The sequence below is a fragment of the Hyperolius riggenbachi genome, chromosome 8 (genome assembly GCF_040937935.1).
Source record: "Hyperolius riggenbachi isolate aHypRig1 chromosome 8, aHypRig1.pri, whole genome shotgun sequence".
In the NCBI taxonomy this organism is placed as follows: domain Eukaryota; kingdom Metazoa; phylum Chordata; class Amphibia; order Anura; family Hyperoliidae; genus Hyperolius; species Hyperolius riggenbachi.
This window is the reverse complement of record NC_090653.1, coordinates 24,188,477-24,207,130: the sequence shown is the minus strand read 5'-3', so window position 1 is coordinate 24,207,130 and position 18,654 is coordinate 24,188,477. Positions and strand designations below refer to the sequence as shown.

The 18,654-nt window shown below is 48.3% G+C and overlaps 1 protein-coding gene across 1 annotated transcript in view; it reads left to right on the top strand.

Moving 5' to 3' along the window:
- Positions 1 to 8,701, top strand: part of ARHGAP35 (Rho GTPase activating protein 35) — a 61,768-nt gene extending 53,067 nt beyond the window's left edge. The window contains exons 6-7 of the mRNA XM_068250077.1: positions 6,308 to 6,413; positions 6,503 to 8,701. Coding sequence (XP_068106178.1) covers positions 6,308 to 6,413; positions 6,503 to 6,812 — 416 coding nt within the window. The 3' untranslated portion in view covers positions 6,813 to 8,701. The remainder of the gene's footprint in view (positions 1 to 6,307; positions 6,414 to 6,502) is intronic.
- Positions 8,702 to 18,654: the final 9,953 nt, after the last annotated feature.

The following is an 18,654-nucleotide window of genomic DNA, read 5'->3' as shown; positions in this document are numbered from 1 at the left end:
ATATGTCATCCTTCATATTTTTCTCACTTCAGTTGTCCTTTAACCATCACTGTAGGGGGTGTGGCTGCGAGGATGTCAGGGAGGCGGGTGCGGCTGTGTATGTCGGGGAGCATTTCTTTCACTGTGTTTGGGGTCCTGAAGCCCCCGTGTGTTAAAGCGAACCCAAGGCAAACTTTGCATCACAAAAAGCATACTTGCCTAAGAAAGAAGCCTCTGGGATCCTGTAGAGACTTCCCTCGCCGACAGTCCAATAATTCCAGTCCGATGCTGATTTTATACTGAGTTTATGCACCTTGGAAACGGACCCGTCTGTTGCAGCAGCTGCACATTTTGATGATTTCCAAGCTGCATGAACTTGGAGGATTCCTGGCGATGATAGTAATCCAGGTCAGCACAGAGGACCCGCGCCCAGCAGCAGCAGCTAGGTGTGGGGTCAGATTACAGCAGCATTCCTGGATGGGGGGCGTCACGGGAAGACTGACAGCACACTTGTCACGTTGACAGCTTTCGTGTTTATAAAGCGGCTGTATACACCCGGGGCCAGGCCACGGGCTGCCTCTCTCTCTCTCTCTCTCTCTCTCTGCAATCTGGGGACAGCGCATTGCTGGAATTCCAATCTTTACTGTGCAGCACTTTGCCTTGTTCAGGACAGTGCAATTTTTTTCTTATATCTGTCAATAGTTAACTGTTTGTGTGTTTTGCTTTGTGTGTTTAATCTTTGGTATTTTATTAATTCTGGCTGAGCAGTCTGTTCCAGTAGTGAACACAGGAGAGTAAAAACAAGCTGTTTGTCAATTTCCAGGTAGTACATATAGAGCAGTTGTCCTTTAAAGGACAACTGACGTGAGAGGGATATGGTGGCGGCCGTACTTATTTGCTTTTAAAGTGCACCTAAACTGAGAGGAATATGAAAGTTGCCTGGCAGTCCTGCTGATCTCTGTGGCTGCAGTAGTGGCTGAATCACACATCAGAAACACAGCAATGCAGCTAATCCAGTCTGACTTCAGTCAGAGCACCTGATCTGCATGCTTGTTGAGGGGCTGTGGCTAAAAGTATTAGAGACACAGGATCAGCAGGAGAGTCAGGCCACTGGTATTATTTTAAAAATAAAAAAATCCCTATCCTTCTCAGTTTAGGTTCCCTTAAGCTATACCAGTTGCCTGGCTGTTCTGCTGATCCTCTGCCTCTAATACTTTCACCCATAGACCCTAAACAAGCATACAGCAGATCAGGTGTTTCTGACATTGTCAGATCTGACAAGATTAGCTACATGCTTGTTTATGCTGTGATTCAGATACTACTGCAGCTTAAATAGACCAGCAGGGCTTTTTAGGCAACTGGTATTGTTTAAAAGGACATAAAATATGGCAGCCTCCATATCCCTCACACTTTAATTGTTCTTTAAGGGACACCTAAACTGAGAGGGATATGACGGCTGCCATAATAATTTCCCTTTTAACAATACCAGTCGCCTGGCTATCCTCCTGATCTTTCTGGCATCGGAAGTGTCAGAATCACACATCTGAAACAAGCATGTGGCAAACCAAGGTGGTCAGCGGTGCGCGCCTGTGCAGAAGAGGCTGCAGCGCGGGACAATATTTACAGTGTGCACTCCTCCTGTCCGCTCTACTACGCAGACACAAGTCACCAGGGCCCAAGGGCAAGCTTGGACTGCGCCTGCGCAAGAGTGCAGATAGTAATTATTGGTGTGTGTCTGTAGTGTGTGTGTGTGTCTGTGTGCCACTCGGGGGCTGCCAGCGCTGGATCCCCATATGAAATTCATTTTTTTCCTGAGTTATCGCCTATTTCATTTTTTCAAACTCGTCAATAAAATGCCTGTTAAATCACCAGCAAACAAGAAAGTACTTAAAATTGTTTTCATAATGCTTTTCCCCCGTACTTTTTGGTACTTTTTCACTTGCAAAGTGCTGAAAAGTTATTCGGTTCTTATCCGTTAGCCGGGCGCATCCTCTAGGTGGAGACAAAACTCCACCAGAGTTACATCTTTCCCTACTATCCATGGCGGCCTGGAGGGGGAATAGTAATTAGCGCCACCTGCCGGATGCGCCTGGCTAACGGATAAGTACCAGTTATTCTAAATAGAATATGAAAAATGATCTGCTAGGAGAAAACTCAGGAGATAAAAGTAAGACTGGAGACTGGGACTTTTTACTGAATCTGAATAGAACTGATGAAAAATGATTGGAAATTGTTAAACAAGAGTAGCTGATGAATGGTTTAATGAGAAGGGGTCTGCAGAGTGCGTATGGGTCATAATTCAATCTACACAACCATCTGAAAGGATCCAATCCACCAGCACTGCAGGTTGATTTCACTTTTATACAAATTTTATTCTGCTTGAAAATGGACCAACCAATAGTACAGCCCTGGCCAAAAGTTTTGAGACTGTCAAAAATATTGGAAATGAGAAAAGTTGGTGCTTAACCTACTTTTCCGTTAATCCCGAGTCAGACCTTAAATCTGGAAATAATCATAATGCCAGGGAGGTTAAAGAGTTATCCGGCAATCTAAAGAAAATAAGTGCTACTTACCGGGGGCTTCCTCCCGCCCCAAGCTCCCAGCATGTCCCTCGCCGCAGCTGTTTGCCGCAGCTAGCTCCCGGTCCCTGGCGATGTCAGGCCGACCCCCAGGTCAGTCTGTACTGCGCCTGCGCGAGCGGCGCTGTCAATCACCGCCACGTGGGCCGGAGCGGACTGTCACAGGCGCGCAGAACTACTCCCACCTGCGCAGTCCGCTCCGGCCCACGTGGCGGTGATTGACAGCGCCACTCGCGCAGGCTCAGTACAGGCCGACCTGGAGGTCGGCCTGATGTCATCGCCAGGGACCGGTAGCTAGCTGCGGCGAACGGCTGAAGGGAGAGCTGCGGCGAGGGACATGCTGGGAGCTTGGGGCTGGAGGAAGCCCCGGGTAAGTAGCACTTATTTCCTTTTATCTGCCTGATAACTCCTAAGGTTTTTATAATAGCAATTTGCATACACTCCAGAATGTTATGAAGAGTGTTCAGATGAATTGGATAGTCCTTCTTTGCCATGTAAATTAACTGGATCCCAAAAAAACCTTTCAGCTGCATTTCATTGCTGTCATTAAAGGACCTGCTGAGATCATTTCAGTCAGGCTATCATCTTGTTAACTCGGGTGAGAATGTTGACGAGCACAAGGCTGGAGATGATAATGTCAGGCTGATTGGGTTCCAACGGCAGACTTGACATAAAAGAAGGCTGATGCTTGAAATAATTGATCTTCCATTGTTAACCATGGTGACCAGCAAAGATACGCATGCAGCCATCATTGCGTTGCATAAAATTGGCTTCACAGGCAAGGATATTGTGGCTACTAAGATTGCACCTACAGTTGTGTTCAAAATTATTCAACCCCCACTGAAATTGAGTGTTTTGGCCAGTTTGACGTTGATTTTGATCATTTCAGTCATCTTGTTTACAATTAAACCAGAGAGGCACTTGTAAGTCAGACAAATATAACATTTATAATGAAATAACCACAAATGTCTTTTCTGTGCTCACATCATTATCAGTTTTATTCAAACCCCAAGTGACATTCATTCTTAGTACTTAGTACAACATTCTTTTCCAGTTATAACAGCTTTTAAACGTGAAGCATAGCTTGACACAAGTGTCTTGCAGCGATCTACGGGTATCTTAGCCCATTCTTCATGCGCAAAACCCTCCAGTTCAGTCACATTCTTAGGCTTGCGCGCTGCAACTGCATTCTGTAAGTCCCACCAGAGGTTCTCAATCGGATTTAAGTGTGGTGACTGCGATGGCCACTCCAAAATGTTCCAGCCTTTAATCTGCAACCATGCTCTAGTGGACTTGGAGGTATGCTTGGGATCATTGTCCTGTTGAAAGGTTCAACGTCTCCCAAGCCTCAGGTTTGTGACGGACTGCATCACATTTTTATCCAATATCTCCTGGTACTGAAGAGAATTCATGGTACCTTGCACACGCTGAAGCTTCCCTGTACCTGCAGAAGCATAACAGCCCCAAAGCATGATTGACCCCCCACCATGCTTCAAAGTAGGCAAGGTGTTCCTTCCTTCATAGGCCTTGTTCTTCCTCCTCCAAACATAGCGTTGAAGAATGGGCTAAGATACCCGTAGATCGCTGCAAGACACTTGTGTCAAGCTATGCTTTACATTTAAAAGCTGTTATAACTGGAAAAGGATGTTGTACTAAGTACTAAGAATGAATGTCACTTGGGGGTTGAATAAAGCTGATAATGATGTGAGCACAGAAAGACATTAGTGGTTATTTCATTATAAATGTTATGTTATATTTGTCTGGCTTACAAGTGCCTCTCTGATTTAATTGTAAACAAGATGACTGAAATGATCAAAATCAATGTCAAACTGGCCAAAACACTCAATTTCAGTGGGGGTTGAATAATTTTGAACACAACTGTAAATCAGCAATTTATAGGATCATCAAGAACTTCAAGGAAAGAGGTTCAATTCTTGTTAAAGAAGTTATCAGCCAAATTAATGAAACTGAGGTTTACTCACCTGGTCCTCTCTCCAGCCCCTTGCAGCTGACTGTCCCACGCAGACCGCTCTACTCCCCGCCGTTCCCCCGGTCTCGGTATTCAGGCCCGCGGGGTCGGCCTTACTGCAGCTGCGCGAAGCGCCGCTGTCAATCAGTAGTTCTGCGCCTGTGCAGTTCGGCGCGGCCCACGTGGCCGTTATTGACAGCGGCGCTTGGCGCAGCCGCTGTAAGGCCGACCCCGCTGTCGGCCTTAATACCTAGACCGGGGAAACTGCAGGGAGCGGTTGGCGTGGGACAGTCGGCTGCAAGGGGCTGGAGAGAGCCCCAGGTGAGTAAACCTCATTTTCATTAATTTGGCTGATAACTCCTTTAAGAAAGCTTCAGGGAGTCCAAGAAAGTCCAGCAAGCGCCAGGATCGTCTCCTAAAGAGGATTCAGCTGCGGGATTGGAGTGCAACCAGTGCAGAGGTTGCTCAGGAATGGCAGCAGGCAGGTGTGAGCGCATCTGCACGCACAGTGAGGCGAAGACTTTTGGAAGATGGCCTAGCGTCAAGAAGGGCAGCAAAGAAGCCACTTCTCACCCAAAAAAAACATCAGGGACAGATTGATCTTCTGCAGAAAGTATGGTGAATGGACTGCTGAGGTCTGGGGCAAAGTCATATTCTTCGATAAAGCCCCTTTCCGATTGTTTGGGGCATCTGGAAAAAGGCTTGTCAGGAGAAGACAAGTTGAGCGCTACCATCAGTCCTGTGTCATGCCAACAGTAAAGCATCCTGAGACCATTCATGTGAGGGGTTGCTTCTCATCCAACAGAGTGGGCTCACTCACAATTTTGCCAAAAAACACAGCCATGAATAAAGAATGGTACCAAAACACCCTCCAACAGCAACTTCTTCCAACAATCCAACAGTTTGGTGAAGAAAAATGCATTTTCCAGCACGATGGAACACTGTGTCATAAGGCAAAAGTGATAACTAAGTGGCTCGGGGACCAAAACGTTGTAATTGTGGGTCCATGGCCTGGAAACTCCCCAGATCTTAATCCCATTAAGAACTTGTGGTCATTCCTCAAGAGGCAGGTGGACAAACAAAAAACAACTAATTCTGAGAAACTCAAAGAAGTGATTATGAAAGAATGGGTTGCTATCAGTCAGGATTTGGCCCAGAAGTTGATAGAGAGCATGCCCAGTCCAATTGCAGAGGTCCTGAAAAAGAAGGGCCAATCTGCAAATACTGACTCTTTGCATAAATCTCATGTAACTGTCAATAAAAGCCTTTGAAATGTATGAAGTACTTATAATTATATTTCAGTACATCACATAAACAACTGAAACAAAGCTCTAAAAGCAGGTTAGCAGCAAACTTTTGACAGTATTTTTGACAGTCTCAAAACTTTTGGCCTGGACTGTAGCTTCAGTAGTTTGAAATGGTTTAAAGTTAATCCAATATTCTGGGAGCTTTTCCAGGATGATTAACCATGCCACCAACAGTACCACAAAGTCCAAAATTGGTCAGCACACTGTTGCACCTGATCACAACCCTTTTATTCCATCAGCTGTCCATCACCAAGAGCTGACAACTGTTTCGTGCCCACAGCAGGTCCCCTTTATGAAGGGATAAAGCATAATAGGGACAATAATTTTCAAATTGCATACATTTGCATCACCTTGGAATCATTAGCATCTCATTACCCGTACCAGATGTGTAGTTGAGGATCACGATGTGTTTGAGGAGGTGATTGGGTCTATGTACAGGTCCTCTTTGATTTTCCCCATTTTCTTGTCTCCAGAAATCAACGACCTGGAACAGAAGCTTCAGGTGATGAAGGAATTGCTGAAGAAACTCCCCAAAGAGAATCAGGAGATCTTTAAATACGTCATATCTCACTTGCACCGGTGAGTAGCGCCCCCTGTCTGCACATCTCTGCCCCCCATGCTCATCCTCTCTAATGTCGCTAATGTTTCCTCTCTCCCATTCTCCACAGAGTGAGTCAGCACCATCACACCAACCTGATGACCAGTGAGAACCTGTCAATCTGTTTCTGGCCTACTTTAATGCGCCCAGATTTCACCACCATGGATGCCCTGACTGCAACACGCACCTACCAGACAATCATCGAGCTCTTAATCCACCAGTGTCAATACTTCTTTAACCAGCGCCCCCCTGTGGACCTTCCTACCCCCAGCTCCCCTTCCACTCCTCCTCTCCACCAGCCCTCACCCCCTCAGTCTCCTCCTCTGACCCCTGTCTCTCCCTCGCAGACCCTGCTACCTACAGATCATAACATCCTGTGACCTCCTTCCCCTCCCCCCCAACAGCTTCTAGTCGTCCGGAGGTAATGTCTGCACTGACCTCTACTGGAGGGGCCGGTGCCACGACACGTGGGACCACTAGATATGAGACTTGGAAGTCTGAGCCAGGGACGGACCCTACCGTGGAGAACCGCGCACTTGTTTCCGAGAAGACGAGGGCTTCAACTTGGTACATAACTAGGAAGGGGCTTCCCTGGTACACTAACTGCAATAGAAACTGTGCCTGGTACACTAACTGTGCTAGTAGGGCGACACCTGGAGGCCAGACTGGATCCTGCGAGGAGCTACACTGTGAATTGTATCGGGAGCCGGTCTGGGTTCGCTCCGGAATCCTCGGACACTGATGTCACAGTACATATCTTAGCACTTACAGGCGCGGCCCGCGGGACGCTAGGGTTTATGGGGCTGCATGAATTGTATGTGTTGTATATTACTACACAGAGAACACTAATGTGTGACACGGCTGGAGACCACACGCATGTTTCATGTGTCCGACAGATTTTCAATGTTGGTTTAACCACTGCTGCTCCAGCATTTCTCTCTCTTTTAATCCGGCACCCGGGGATATTGGTGAGCTGTGGCTGACGAGGGCTGCACTGTCTGTGGTAACCGATTTCCTGAGGTACCTTATTTCCCCTTCCCTTTCCCTCCTTTTCCCCTTCCCTTTTCCCTCCTCCCTTTCTGGCTCACCTCTGAGCCTCTCTCATGTGCTGATCTTTTATTTTTATGTTCGGATCAAGGCCCGATCCTCACATACAGAAAGGATAAGACTGCACCCCCTTTCCCTGTATTAACTGACGTATTCTGCCGAATTTGACACCCCCGCGTAATACACACCCCGAACCCCCCGCAATGATCTCGTCCTCACTACCTCTGTGTTGATACACTAACCGTCATTAAGTGTTAAAAGCATCATCCAACCCCCTTCGCTTTTCCATAGGACCAACATAACGTAAAAAAAAGTCTCTTGCTATTAACTGACTTCACCCCAATTAACCACGTGACGGTCCATCCCCCCCACCCCAGTGCGTAGGAGAGCCGTATGGAGGACAAATGAGAGGGGGGTTGTATGTCTTTAGACGGACGACTTGTATGTTAGACCTGAGAGATGTCTCGTAAGTTTCTGTGTAGAATGTCCAATAGCGTCAGATGAGAGGCGGTCGGCTTTGTGGATGGTGTTTTTTGGGGGGATAAAAAGATGTGGAACAGACCCAGAGGGTGGAAATGACTCGCGTCTTGTCTATAAAGTCCTCTACATTTCATTTCTGCCACGTGGATGTGCATGCGGCCTTTGCTGCGTTTCCTGTCTTCTCGCTGACGTCAGAGGCTCGCGGCGGGGTAGTGTGGCGGTTTACTCGTGCTACTCTGTCCGAGCCTGGTAGCGTTGGTGAGATCACAGGTGTGGCAGGCTGGATACGAGAAGAAGGAAAGGGAGGAGATGGTGTGAAAACTAAGGAACTTATAGAAAGAACCCCAGTGATATTTGTGAAAACTAAGGAACTTATAGAAAGAACCCCAGTGATATCTGCTCCTCCGGGTCTGTCCTTGTGGTCTCTGGTGGCGGAGGGTCGGTCGGTTGTACTGTATCGGGTTATGTGATGTGAAGAAGGCAGAGCGATGTGAATGTGTGATCCTCTATCCTGTCACATGTGGTGTGGGGCCCGCTTCCAGGGACCCCGGCTATTTCCTGTTCTGTTTGTCACTGTCTAATGGTTGTGACGGAGGGGTCATTTAGTGCATGAGAACGTGAGCCTTCCACCAATGCCCTGAACCATGTATTTGCTGCCAGTTCGCTCATTGCAATTGGAGGAAACTTTGAGGGCCTTAATGTGACTTGTATTATAGCTAATAAATCTTCTTATAAACTCCCAGTGCTGTCACTCGTCTTCTCTGCATATTTGGTGTATCCCAGGGGCGGGTGATACTTCAGAGTGACAACTGCAACCAAACGTAATGTCCAGGTTTACTAAGGAGCCTTGGTAGGCTTCACCACGAGGCCTACTCAGAACCCTGCAAAAGCACCACTACCAGGCCTACTCAGAACCCTAGGCAAACTCCACCTCCGGGCTTACTGAGAATCCTTGGCAAATTTCACCTCTAGGCTTAGTTGGAACCTTATGCAAGCTCCACCTCCTGGCTTACTCAGAACTTTAGGCAATCCTCAACACCATGCTTACTCAGAACCCTAAGCAAGCTCAATTTCCTGGCTTACTCAGAACCTTAGGCAAGCCTCACCACTGGGCTTACTCAGAACACCACCAGGCTAACTCAGAACCCTAGGCGAGCTCCACCATTGGGCTCACTCTGAACTTTAGGCAAGCTTCACCGCCAGGTTTATGCAGAACCTTAAGCAAGCTCCACTTCTGGTCTTACTCAGAACCCTAGGCAAGCCTCACCACCAGGCTTACTGAGAACCCTAGGCAAGCCTCACCACTGGGCTTACTCAGAACCATAAGCAAGCTCCACCACTGGGCTTACTCAGAACCCTAAGCGAGCCCCACCACCAGGCTTACTCGAAACTCTAAGCAAGTTCCACCTCCGGCCTTACTTCGAACCCTAGACAAGCTTCACCTCTCGGCTTACTCAGGATCTTAGGCAAGCTTCACCTCCAGGCTTACTCAGAACCCTGGGCAAATTCGACCTCCAGGTTTAAGTGGGTACACACATCAAATTTTGATTGGCCAATTTTACCACCTGTAGCATGCGGGCCAAAAGATTGTGAATGCCACAAACAGATTTTGTAGGTAAACTCGTAATACTACATAGGAGTGGTAAAATTGTCTGTCCAAAATTGATGTTGGACCAGGTTTTAAACCTGGCACACACCTTCATTTATGATTGGCCAATTTTACCACCTCCATGTAGTGTGAGGGCCAAAAGATTATGAATACTACTCCTGATTGTGTAGGTAAAATCTCAAAGTACATGGAGGTGGTAAAGTTGGTCAGTGAGTAGCTAATCAAAATTGGATGTGGGTACCAGGCTTAACCCAAAACCCTAAGTAAACACCACCTCCAGGCTTAATCAGCAGCATAGGCAAGCTCTACCTCTAAACATTCTCAGAAACATAGGCAAGCTCCATCTCCAGGCTTTCTCAGCAGCATAGGCAAGCTCCATCTCCAGGCTTACTTAGCAGCATAGGCAAGCTCCATCTCCAGGCTTACTCAGTAGCATAGGCAAGCTCCACCTCCAGGCTTCCTCAGCAGCATAGGCAAGCTCCACCTCCAGGCTTCCTCAGCAGCATAGGCAAGCTCCACCTCCAGGCTTCCTCAGCAGCATAGGCAAGCTCCACCTCCAGGCTTACTCAGCAGCATAGGCAAGCTCCATCTCCAGGCTTACTCAGCAGCATAGGCAAGCTTCACCTCCAGGCTTCCTCAGCAGCATAGGCAAGCTTCACCTCCAGGCTTCCTCAGCAGCATAGGCAAGCTTCACCTCCAGGCTTCCTCAGCAGCATAGGCAAGCTCCATCTCCAGGCTTCCTCAGCAGCATAGGCAAGCTTCACCTCCAGGCTTACTCAGCAGCATAGGCAAGCTTCACCTCCAGGCTTCCTCTGCAACATAGGCAAGCTCCACCTCCAGGCTTCCTCTGCAACATAGGCAAGCTCCACCTCCAGGCTTACTCAGCAGCATAGGCAAGCTCCGCCTCCAGGCTTACTCAGCAGCATAGGCAAGCTCCACCTCCAGGCTTACTCAGCAGCATAGGCAAGCTTCACCTCCAGGCTTCCTCAGCAGCATAGGCAAGCTCCATCTCCAGGCTTCCTCAGCAGCATAGGCAAGCTTCACCTCCAGGCTTCCTCAGCAGCACAGGCAAGCTTCACCTCCAGGCTTCCTCTGCAGCATAGGCAAGCTCCACCTGCAGGCTTCCTCAGCAACATAGGCAAGCTCCATCTCCAGGCTTACTCAGCAGCATAGGCAAGCTTCACCTCCAGGCTTCCTCTGCAACATAGGCAAGCTCCACCTCCAGGCTTCCTCTGCAACATAGGCAAGCTCCACCTCCAGGCTTACTCAGCAGCATAGGCAAGCTCCGCCTCCAGGCTTACTCAGCAGCATAGGCAAGCTCCACCTCCAGGCTCTCAGCAGCATAGGCAAGCTCCACCTCCAGGCTTATTCAGCAGCATAGGCAAGCTCCACCTCCAGGCTTCCTCGGCAGCATAGGCAAGCTCCACCTCCAGGCTTAATTCAGCAGCATAGGCAAGCTCCACCTCCAGGCTTACTCAGCAGCATAGGCAAGCTTCACCTCCAGGCTTACTCAGCAGCATAGGGCAAGCTTCACCTCCAGGCTTCCTCTGCAACATAGGCAAGCTCCACCTCCAGGCTTCCTCTGCAACATAGGCAAGCTCCACCTCCAGGCTTAATTCAGCAGCATAGGCAAGCTCCACCTCCAGGCTTATTCAGCAGCATAGGCAAGCTCTACCTTTCAGGCTTACTCAGCAGCATAGGCAAGCTCCGCCTCCAGGTTTACTCTGCAGCATAGGCAAGCTCCACCTCCAGGCTTCCTCGGAAGCATAGGCAAGCTTCACCTCCAGGCTTACTGAGCAGCATAGGCAAGCTCAACCTCCAGGCTTACTCGGCAGCATAGGCAAGCTCCACCTCCAGGCTTACTCGGCAGCATAGGCAAGGTCCACCTCCAGGCTTACTCTGCAGCATAGGCAAGCTCCACCTCCAGGCTTACTCGGCAGCATAGACAAGCTCCACCTCCAGGCTTACTCGGCAGCATAGACAAGCTCCACCTCCAGGCTTACTCGGCAGCATAGACAAGCTCCACCTCCAGGCTTCCTCGGCAGCATAGGCAAGCTCCACCTCCAGGCTTACTCAGCTGCATAGGCAAGCTCCACCTCCAGGATTACTCAGCAGCATAGACAAGCTCCACCTCCAGGCTTACTCCGCAGCATCGACAAGCCCCACTTCCAAGCTTACTCAGCTGCATAGGCAAGCTCCACCTCCAGGTTTATTCTGCAGCATAGGCAAGCTCCACCTGCAAGCCTACTTGGCAACACAGGCAAGCCCCACCTCCAAGCTTACTCAGCTGCATAGACAAGCCCCACCTCCAAGCTTACTCAGCTGCATAGACAAGCTCCACCTCCAAGCTTACTCAGCAGCAAACTCCACCTCCGATTCTTAGGGGCTTACAAATTGCAGCAAAATTTGCATGCTGCCATACAACTAGCATCTCAATAGTCATTTCTAAAGGTGCCCATTAACGGTACAGTTCAGTGGCCAATTTCCCGCTAGCCAATTTGATCAGATTAATGGAACCAATCTGTTTTTCGTTTTCATCAATGAGATTCGTTAGCGGGAATTTGGCCATTAATGGGAATGACCGATAGTTTCCGATTGATTACCGCTTAATGGGCACCTTAATATGGATCTTGGCTGGTAATCCTGCTTGATCTTTCAACAGCCACTCCGTTCATGAATCCTGGGGGTCTGGTCCTGGATAATCCTCCAAGAACTGGGCAGATCCTACTATCGATTATCGTGATGCCAAAATCTTCCATGGTGCTGTACAATTCACACTACATAGTTACACACAGTATGGTAACTCTACTTGTAAACTATACATAGAAGAGTAAAGAAAGACCGATCTAGGAACACAGGTGCTGGAAACACTAGGAGAGTGAGCTGTGCCCTCTCATGCTTACGCTATGAGGATTACAGGTAAGGATGAGCTCTCTGAATCGTCACAGTTCACATCGGGATTTGGCCGTTCCGAGTAAAATTAGGAACATCGGAAATTACACTGTTTTAAGTACCACAGCCCATTCTGCTGACGCAAAGATTGGCTTCGGAAACAAGAATTTTCAGCAAACACGGCGTTAACACAATGGCTAGAAAAGTGTAAATTGGCATCCCCTGCCCTGGTTCCCCAATCCGTGAGGAAAACCGCTCGTTCCGCCACTCTAATGTGGCCTCTGGGGACCGGAGATTCCCTGGCGGCCATCTTGTTGGTGCCACTGTATGCCAAACATTCTTGTTTCAGAAACCAATTGATTTTCCCAGCCATTGTGTTAACCCCGTGTTTGCTGAAAACTCTTGTTTGCGAAGCAGCAGAACTAGACCACAATGGCCTCAATTCACTAAGCTTTATCAAACACTTTATCAAACGTTTGATAATTTACCTCATGGGTAAAATCTAATTTTGAATTCACTAGGGTGTGAATAAATATATAACACCTTAGTGAATGCAAAATTAGATTTTACCCATGAGGTAAATTATCAAATGTTTGATAAAATGTTTGATAAAGCTTAGTGAATTGAGTCCATTGACTTCAATAGAAAAGTGCTTTGAAACACAAAATTCGGCATTTACGGAATCGCAATTAAAATTTGGTTGTTTTCCGATCAACTACAATTACAGGTAGAAGACAAAGGGTGAGGGAAGCTGGTAAATTGTATATGAGACAGAACTGTGCACCTCACTGTATATTACACAGTGATTATTAGTCACATGCTCAGTTATGCAAATATTTTGCAGCTTTGAACTGAGAAAATCACATGTGGCAACTGCTGAACGTTATTGGTCCATTAAGTGATTTAGTCATTGTAAAATCTTTCCTCTCCCTGATTTACATTCTGACATTTATCACATGGTGACATTTTTACTGCTGACGGGTGATGTCAGTGGAAGGAGATGCTGCTTGCTTTTTTGGCAGGTGTAAACAGCTATTTCCCACAATGCAATGAGGTTCACAGACAGGAAACTGCCACAACCATGGTCCTGACATCACACTGTGGGAGGAGTTTCACCACAATATCAGCCATACAGAGCCCCCTGATGAGCTTTATTTATATTTATAAAGCGCCAACATATTAACCACCTTGGCGTTCTGCTTGTTTCCAGATTTTAGGGTATAGAAGTGGTGCATTTTTTTGCACCCTTTCAGACGCTAAAACATGCAGCCAGGGAGATCTGCAGCAGCCCAGCAATCACTCACCTCCCTGGCTCCAGCGCTGCAGTTGGGCCTCCATCCTCCGGGTGGCGCTGCAACTCTAAAATGAAATTGCCGGCTGTCGTCATGACGACAGCCGGCGATCTCACCAGCAGGAAGCAGAGCCCCGGAGGAGAGGAAGAAGAATGCCGGCCAACGTCGGGATCCCCCGGGAAGTATGTAGAAACGCTCCCGCTGCACACATTGCTCTGCATACAGCCTCCGGCGGCTACCCCGAGCAGAGGTCGGGATTACCGCTCTTAGCTGCGGTTTTCAGCCCCGACCCTCGCTCGGGGTTACAGCCAGGGAGGTTAAGCAGCGCTGGACATTAGTTTAGGTTACAGACAATATTTAGGGGTGACAAACAGCAATATGACAATACAGGAATACAAGAAAAAAAAACATCTATATGAGAAAAGGAATAGTAAAAGGGGGAATCGGCTACTGATTTGGGATGAAGTTCAATTCTTAGTTACGGTTTCTCTTTAAGTTGAAGGTGGAAAGGGTGAGTGAGTCCTGAAGAAGTTTGGGGAGGGAATTCCAGGGGAAAGCAGGAACATAAAAAGTCCTGTATGCGAGAGTGGATGGGAGAATGGTATCAAAGCAGAGGCTGCATTCAGGTTGATGTCTGGAAACAAGTGCAGACTTGTATGGGAGAGCCAGAATAGAAAAGCGTTCCTAAAATAAGAGCTACAATTGTAGCATACATTAAAAAAATAATGCAGGCAAATTTGGGGGCGTAGGGCGAAGCCGAAAGATGGCAAACCCTGTCACCCCGCTGCAGCCAAACTACTGCCCACACTAGATTCTATCCTAAACTTGCAGGAGGGTGACACATAATTTGGGCCTGGCTATTGCTAGCAGCCGAACTACCACATCTTTTTGCTAATTTGAGCTCCAACTATTGCCAGCGCCCAAATTAGTCACTGAGCGCTGCTATAGTCGTAATTTGCATTGCGGCCTATAGAAGCGCCCAAAGCAGTGCACTGCACCAAAATTAGCTGGCCTGCCTCACAATTTTAAACTCTCCTTAGTGTGTGTATTTTTTTTTTATTTAAACATGCACATTTGTTAAAACATTGTTTTGAAAAAACGCATTGCAAAATTGCTAAGCGCTTAAGTTTTGCGGTGTGAACCAGGCCTAAATGTAGTAGTGTAAAATCATTTGCAAGTAATTACAGAAGGCATATTACATTAAACATTCACCAGTTAGGGATTGCTGTTCTTCCTGCAATCACACTCAAAGTTGGGGGTTTGAGGTAGGTGGGGGTGGGGGGGGATACAAAAACTGCAATTACAGCGCTGAGATAAACAAGGTACGCAGCTGAAAGACCTAAATGATTGCGTCAATATAAAGAGGAGGTAATTATAACACTTACCAGAGACGGAAGATAATTTGAAGGGCTTTATTGGGTGGTTTAAAGGATACCCGAAGTGACATGTGGTGACATGATGAGATAGACATGTGTATGTACAGTGCCTAGCACACAAATATCTAGGCTTTGTTCCTTTTTTCTTTCTCTGCCTGAAAGAGTTAAATATCAGGTATGTAAGTGGCTGACTCAGTCCTGACTCAGACAGGAAGTGACGACAGTGCGACCCTCACTGATAAGAAATTCCAACTATAAAACACTTTCCTAGCAGAAAATGGCTTCTGAGAGCGAGAAAGAGATAAAAAGGGGAATTTCTCATCAGTGAGGACGCGATTCCACTTGAGCGGCGCGCGTCTGTGAGACGCACTCTGGGTCTGCGGGAAAAGCAGACGAATCCCTTCAGCCGTGACATGCACGGCTATGGGATCCGCAGCCTCCCGCGCCGATTCGGATGCAAAAGCCGGCCGAATCGCTAGCGGTAGCCATTGCACCCTATGGCAGAGTTTCCCCGCACTATTCGCCTGCGGGAAAACTGCGGATTCGTGGTGGTTTCCGCTCAAGTGGAAACGTGCCCTGAGGGTCACACTGTAGTCACTTCCTGTCTGAGTCAGGACTGAGTCAGCCACTTACATACCTCTAATTCTTTCAGGCAGAGAAAGGAAAAAAAGGAACACAGCCTAGTTATTTTGTGTGCTAGGCACTGTACATACCCATGTCTATCTCATCATGTCACTTCGGGTATCCTTTAACCCTCTGGGCGATACAATTGCATCGCCCAGGAGGGGGTGCAGCACTTTTTTTTTTTTATTATTCTTTAAATCATGTAGCGAGCCCAGGGCTCGCTACATGATAGCTGCAGCGGCATCCCCCCACCCACTCCGATTGCCTTCGGCGATCAGAGTAAGCAGGAAATCCCGTTCAGAACGGGATTTCCTGCTGGGCTTCCCCGGTCACCATGGCGACGGGGCTGGATGATGTCATGGACGTCGGGACGTCAGAGGGAGTCCCGGTCCACCCCTTAGCACTGTCTGGCACTGATTGGCCAGGCTGCGCCTGGGGGTGGGGGGGGGTTCGCTGCACGGCACGACGGGTAGTGGCGGCGATCGGAAGTTACACGCAGCTAGCAAAGTGCTAGCTGCGTGTAACAAAAAAAAAATTATGCAAATCGGCCCACCAGGGCCTGAGAATTCCTCCTGCGCGATATACCCCGAGCTCAGCTCGGGATTATCGCCCAGGAGGGTTAAGAACTTGTGCGCTTGGCCCTCATCCTGTGCCAGAAAAAAACAACTACACTCCGTGAGGTAAAAGAACAAATACACACGCTTTACATTCATAATACATACAAAACATGTACAGTGACTAAAGTGAACCTAAACTAAAAGTTTAAAAAAAGTTTAACTTATCTATGGGCTTCTACCGACATGTCCTGTGCCTGCGCCGGGACAAACCTCGACCCCCGCCGCGGCTGCGTTTTGATTTCTCACTGCACGGCCCTGGCTGGGCGCGTCCAGGCTCGCGTGGTAGAAGCCCCAGGTAAATTAAACTTTTTTTTTTCACTTTCAGTTAAAGTGTACCAGAGAGGAAAATAAAGGATTTGCTACTCACCCGCGGCTTCCTCCAGCCCCATAAGCTCTCCCGAGTCCCTCGCCGTCCTCCTGCAGTCTCCCGTTCAGCCACGATCAGTCCCGGGAACAGCTCAGTCGCGTCCAGTCCGAGTCTTCTGCGCATGCTGGTGCACGAGAGTTCTGTGCTGAGTTTATGGGGCTGGAGGAAGCCCCAGGTAAGTATCAAATCTTTTGTTATTTTTTTTCTCTTGGTCACTTTAAGGTTCAGGTCGCATTCACAGTAAGACGTTGCCGTTAATGCGACCTTAAAGTCGCAACGTAATGTCTGCTTTAAAAGGTATCGCACTGCTAGCAGTGAGTTAGCACAACACAACATTTTTTAATGTTACTGTAACATCGCACTGTGAACGGCAGATAGGATTAGCATTGCAGTGCAGTAAGCTGCGTTATAATACTTTATAACGTGCGACCATAACGTCCCACTGTGAATGCGACCTCACTCTAAATATAAATGGAATCCTAAAACATGCTGCCCTAACAAATGGTGATGTTGAAACAATGGAACACCTCTTCAGTCAATATGAAGATTTGTCAGTGTATATACAGTCAATTACAATGAAACATTTGTAAAGTGCTTTTCTCCAGTAAAGGCAGCCATACACTGGTCGATGTGCCATCAGATCGACCAGCTGACAGATCCCTATCTGATCGAATCTGATCAGAGAGGGATCGTATGGCTGCCTTTCCTGCAAACAGATTGTGAATCGATTTCAGCCTGAAACCGATCACAATCTGTTGTGGTGGTGCTGCCGCCGCTCCCCCCGCCGGTATACATTACCTGAGGCTGGCTCCCGGGCGTGATGTCCCCGTCATGTGGCACCTCCGGCTCCGGCATCCGCATAGAACTTACGCTATCACACCAGTGACAGCGGAAGTTCAAATAGAGCGCCCTCTAGTTGTACTTCCGCTGTCACTGGCATGACAGCGGAAGTTATACGAGGATGCCGGAGGCGCCATGACGGGAGCAGTGACGGACGGGATGCCCGGGAGCCAGCCTCAGGTAATGTATACCTGATCGGATCGGCCGCCGCTAGCGACGCGCTCCCTACCCGCGGGCGATCGAGGGTAATTTCCCGCACGGCGCGATCGACGGACCGATCCGATTTCGGGAGGAAATCGGATCGGCGGGTGCGTGTTGCGCGAACGATTGGCAGCAGATTCGATCCCAGTGATCGAATCTGCTGTCGAAACTGCCGCAAATCGGGCCAGTGTATGGCCACCTTAAGACCCAAAGCGTATAAGCTTGTCTCAGATCAGTACATAGTGATGTGTGCAGGGGAAAACTCATATGATCATACATGCCAGACTAAACAGGTGGTTTTTCAGCTTTGATTTAAACACACTCAGGGTTGGAGCTGTCTTGATTATGTTTGGCAAGGCATTCCACAGGGTAGTGGCAGCATGACAGAAAAGTCTGGCTCCAAACTTTTTTTTATTGGGCTCTGGGGGTGGTCAAGTTATTGGATCCTTCTGATCTGAGGTTATGGGTGGTGTGACACAGTTGCAGCAAATCCTTCAGGTATCCGGGGCCTTCTCCAAGATGACAGCCGTGTGGATTGTGCGATAGTTTTACTTTCCAGAATTCCGAAGAGGAACACTTTATAAAACGCCAACATCATGAAGAAGAGATTCGAAGCAGTGGTCTCCACGATGAATGGAGACCGCCTCCACCCAGAGATGAATGATTAAGATGTAATGGAGCCCTAGGCATGGTGGTAGATTTGGGTCCTTTTGGTAAGCTGAAGTGGAAAGAGGTCAGAGAAGGTGGCTGGGGAGGGCCCCTTGACACCCACTAGGCCCCAGGCACCTGCTTAGGTTGCCTGGTGGATAATCCTGCTCTGCCTCCATTGCAGCCCTCACCAGTATGTTAGACCCCTCAGTTATGCTCAGCGGTGCTT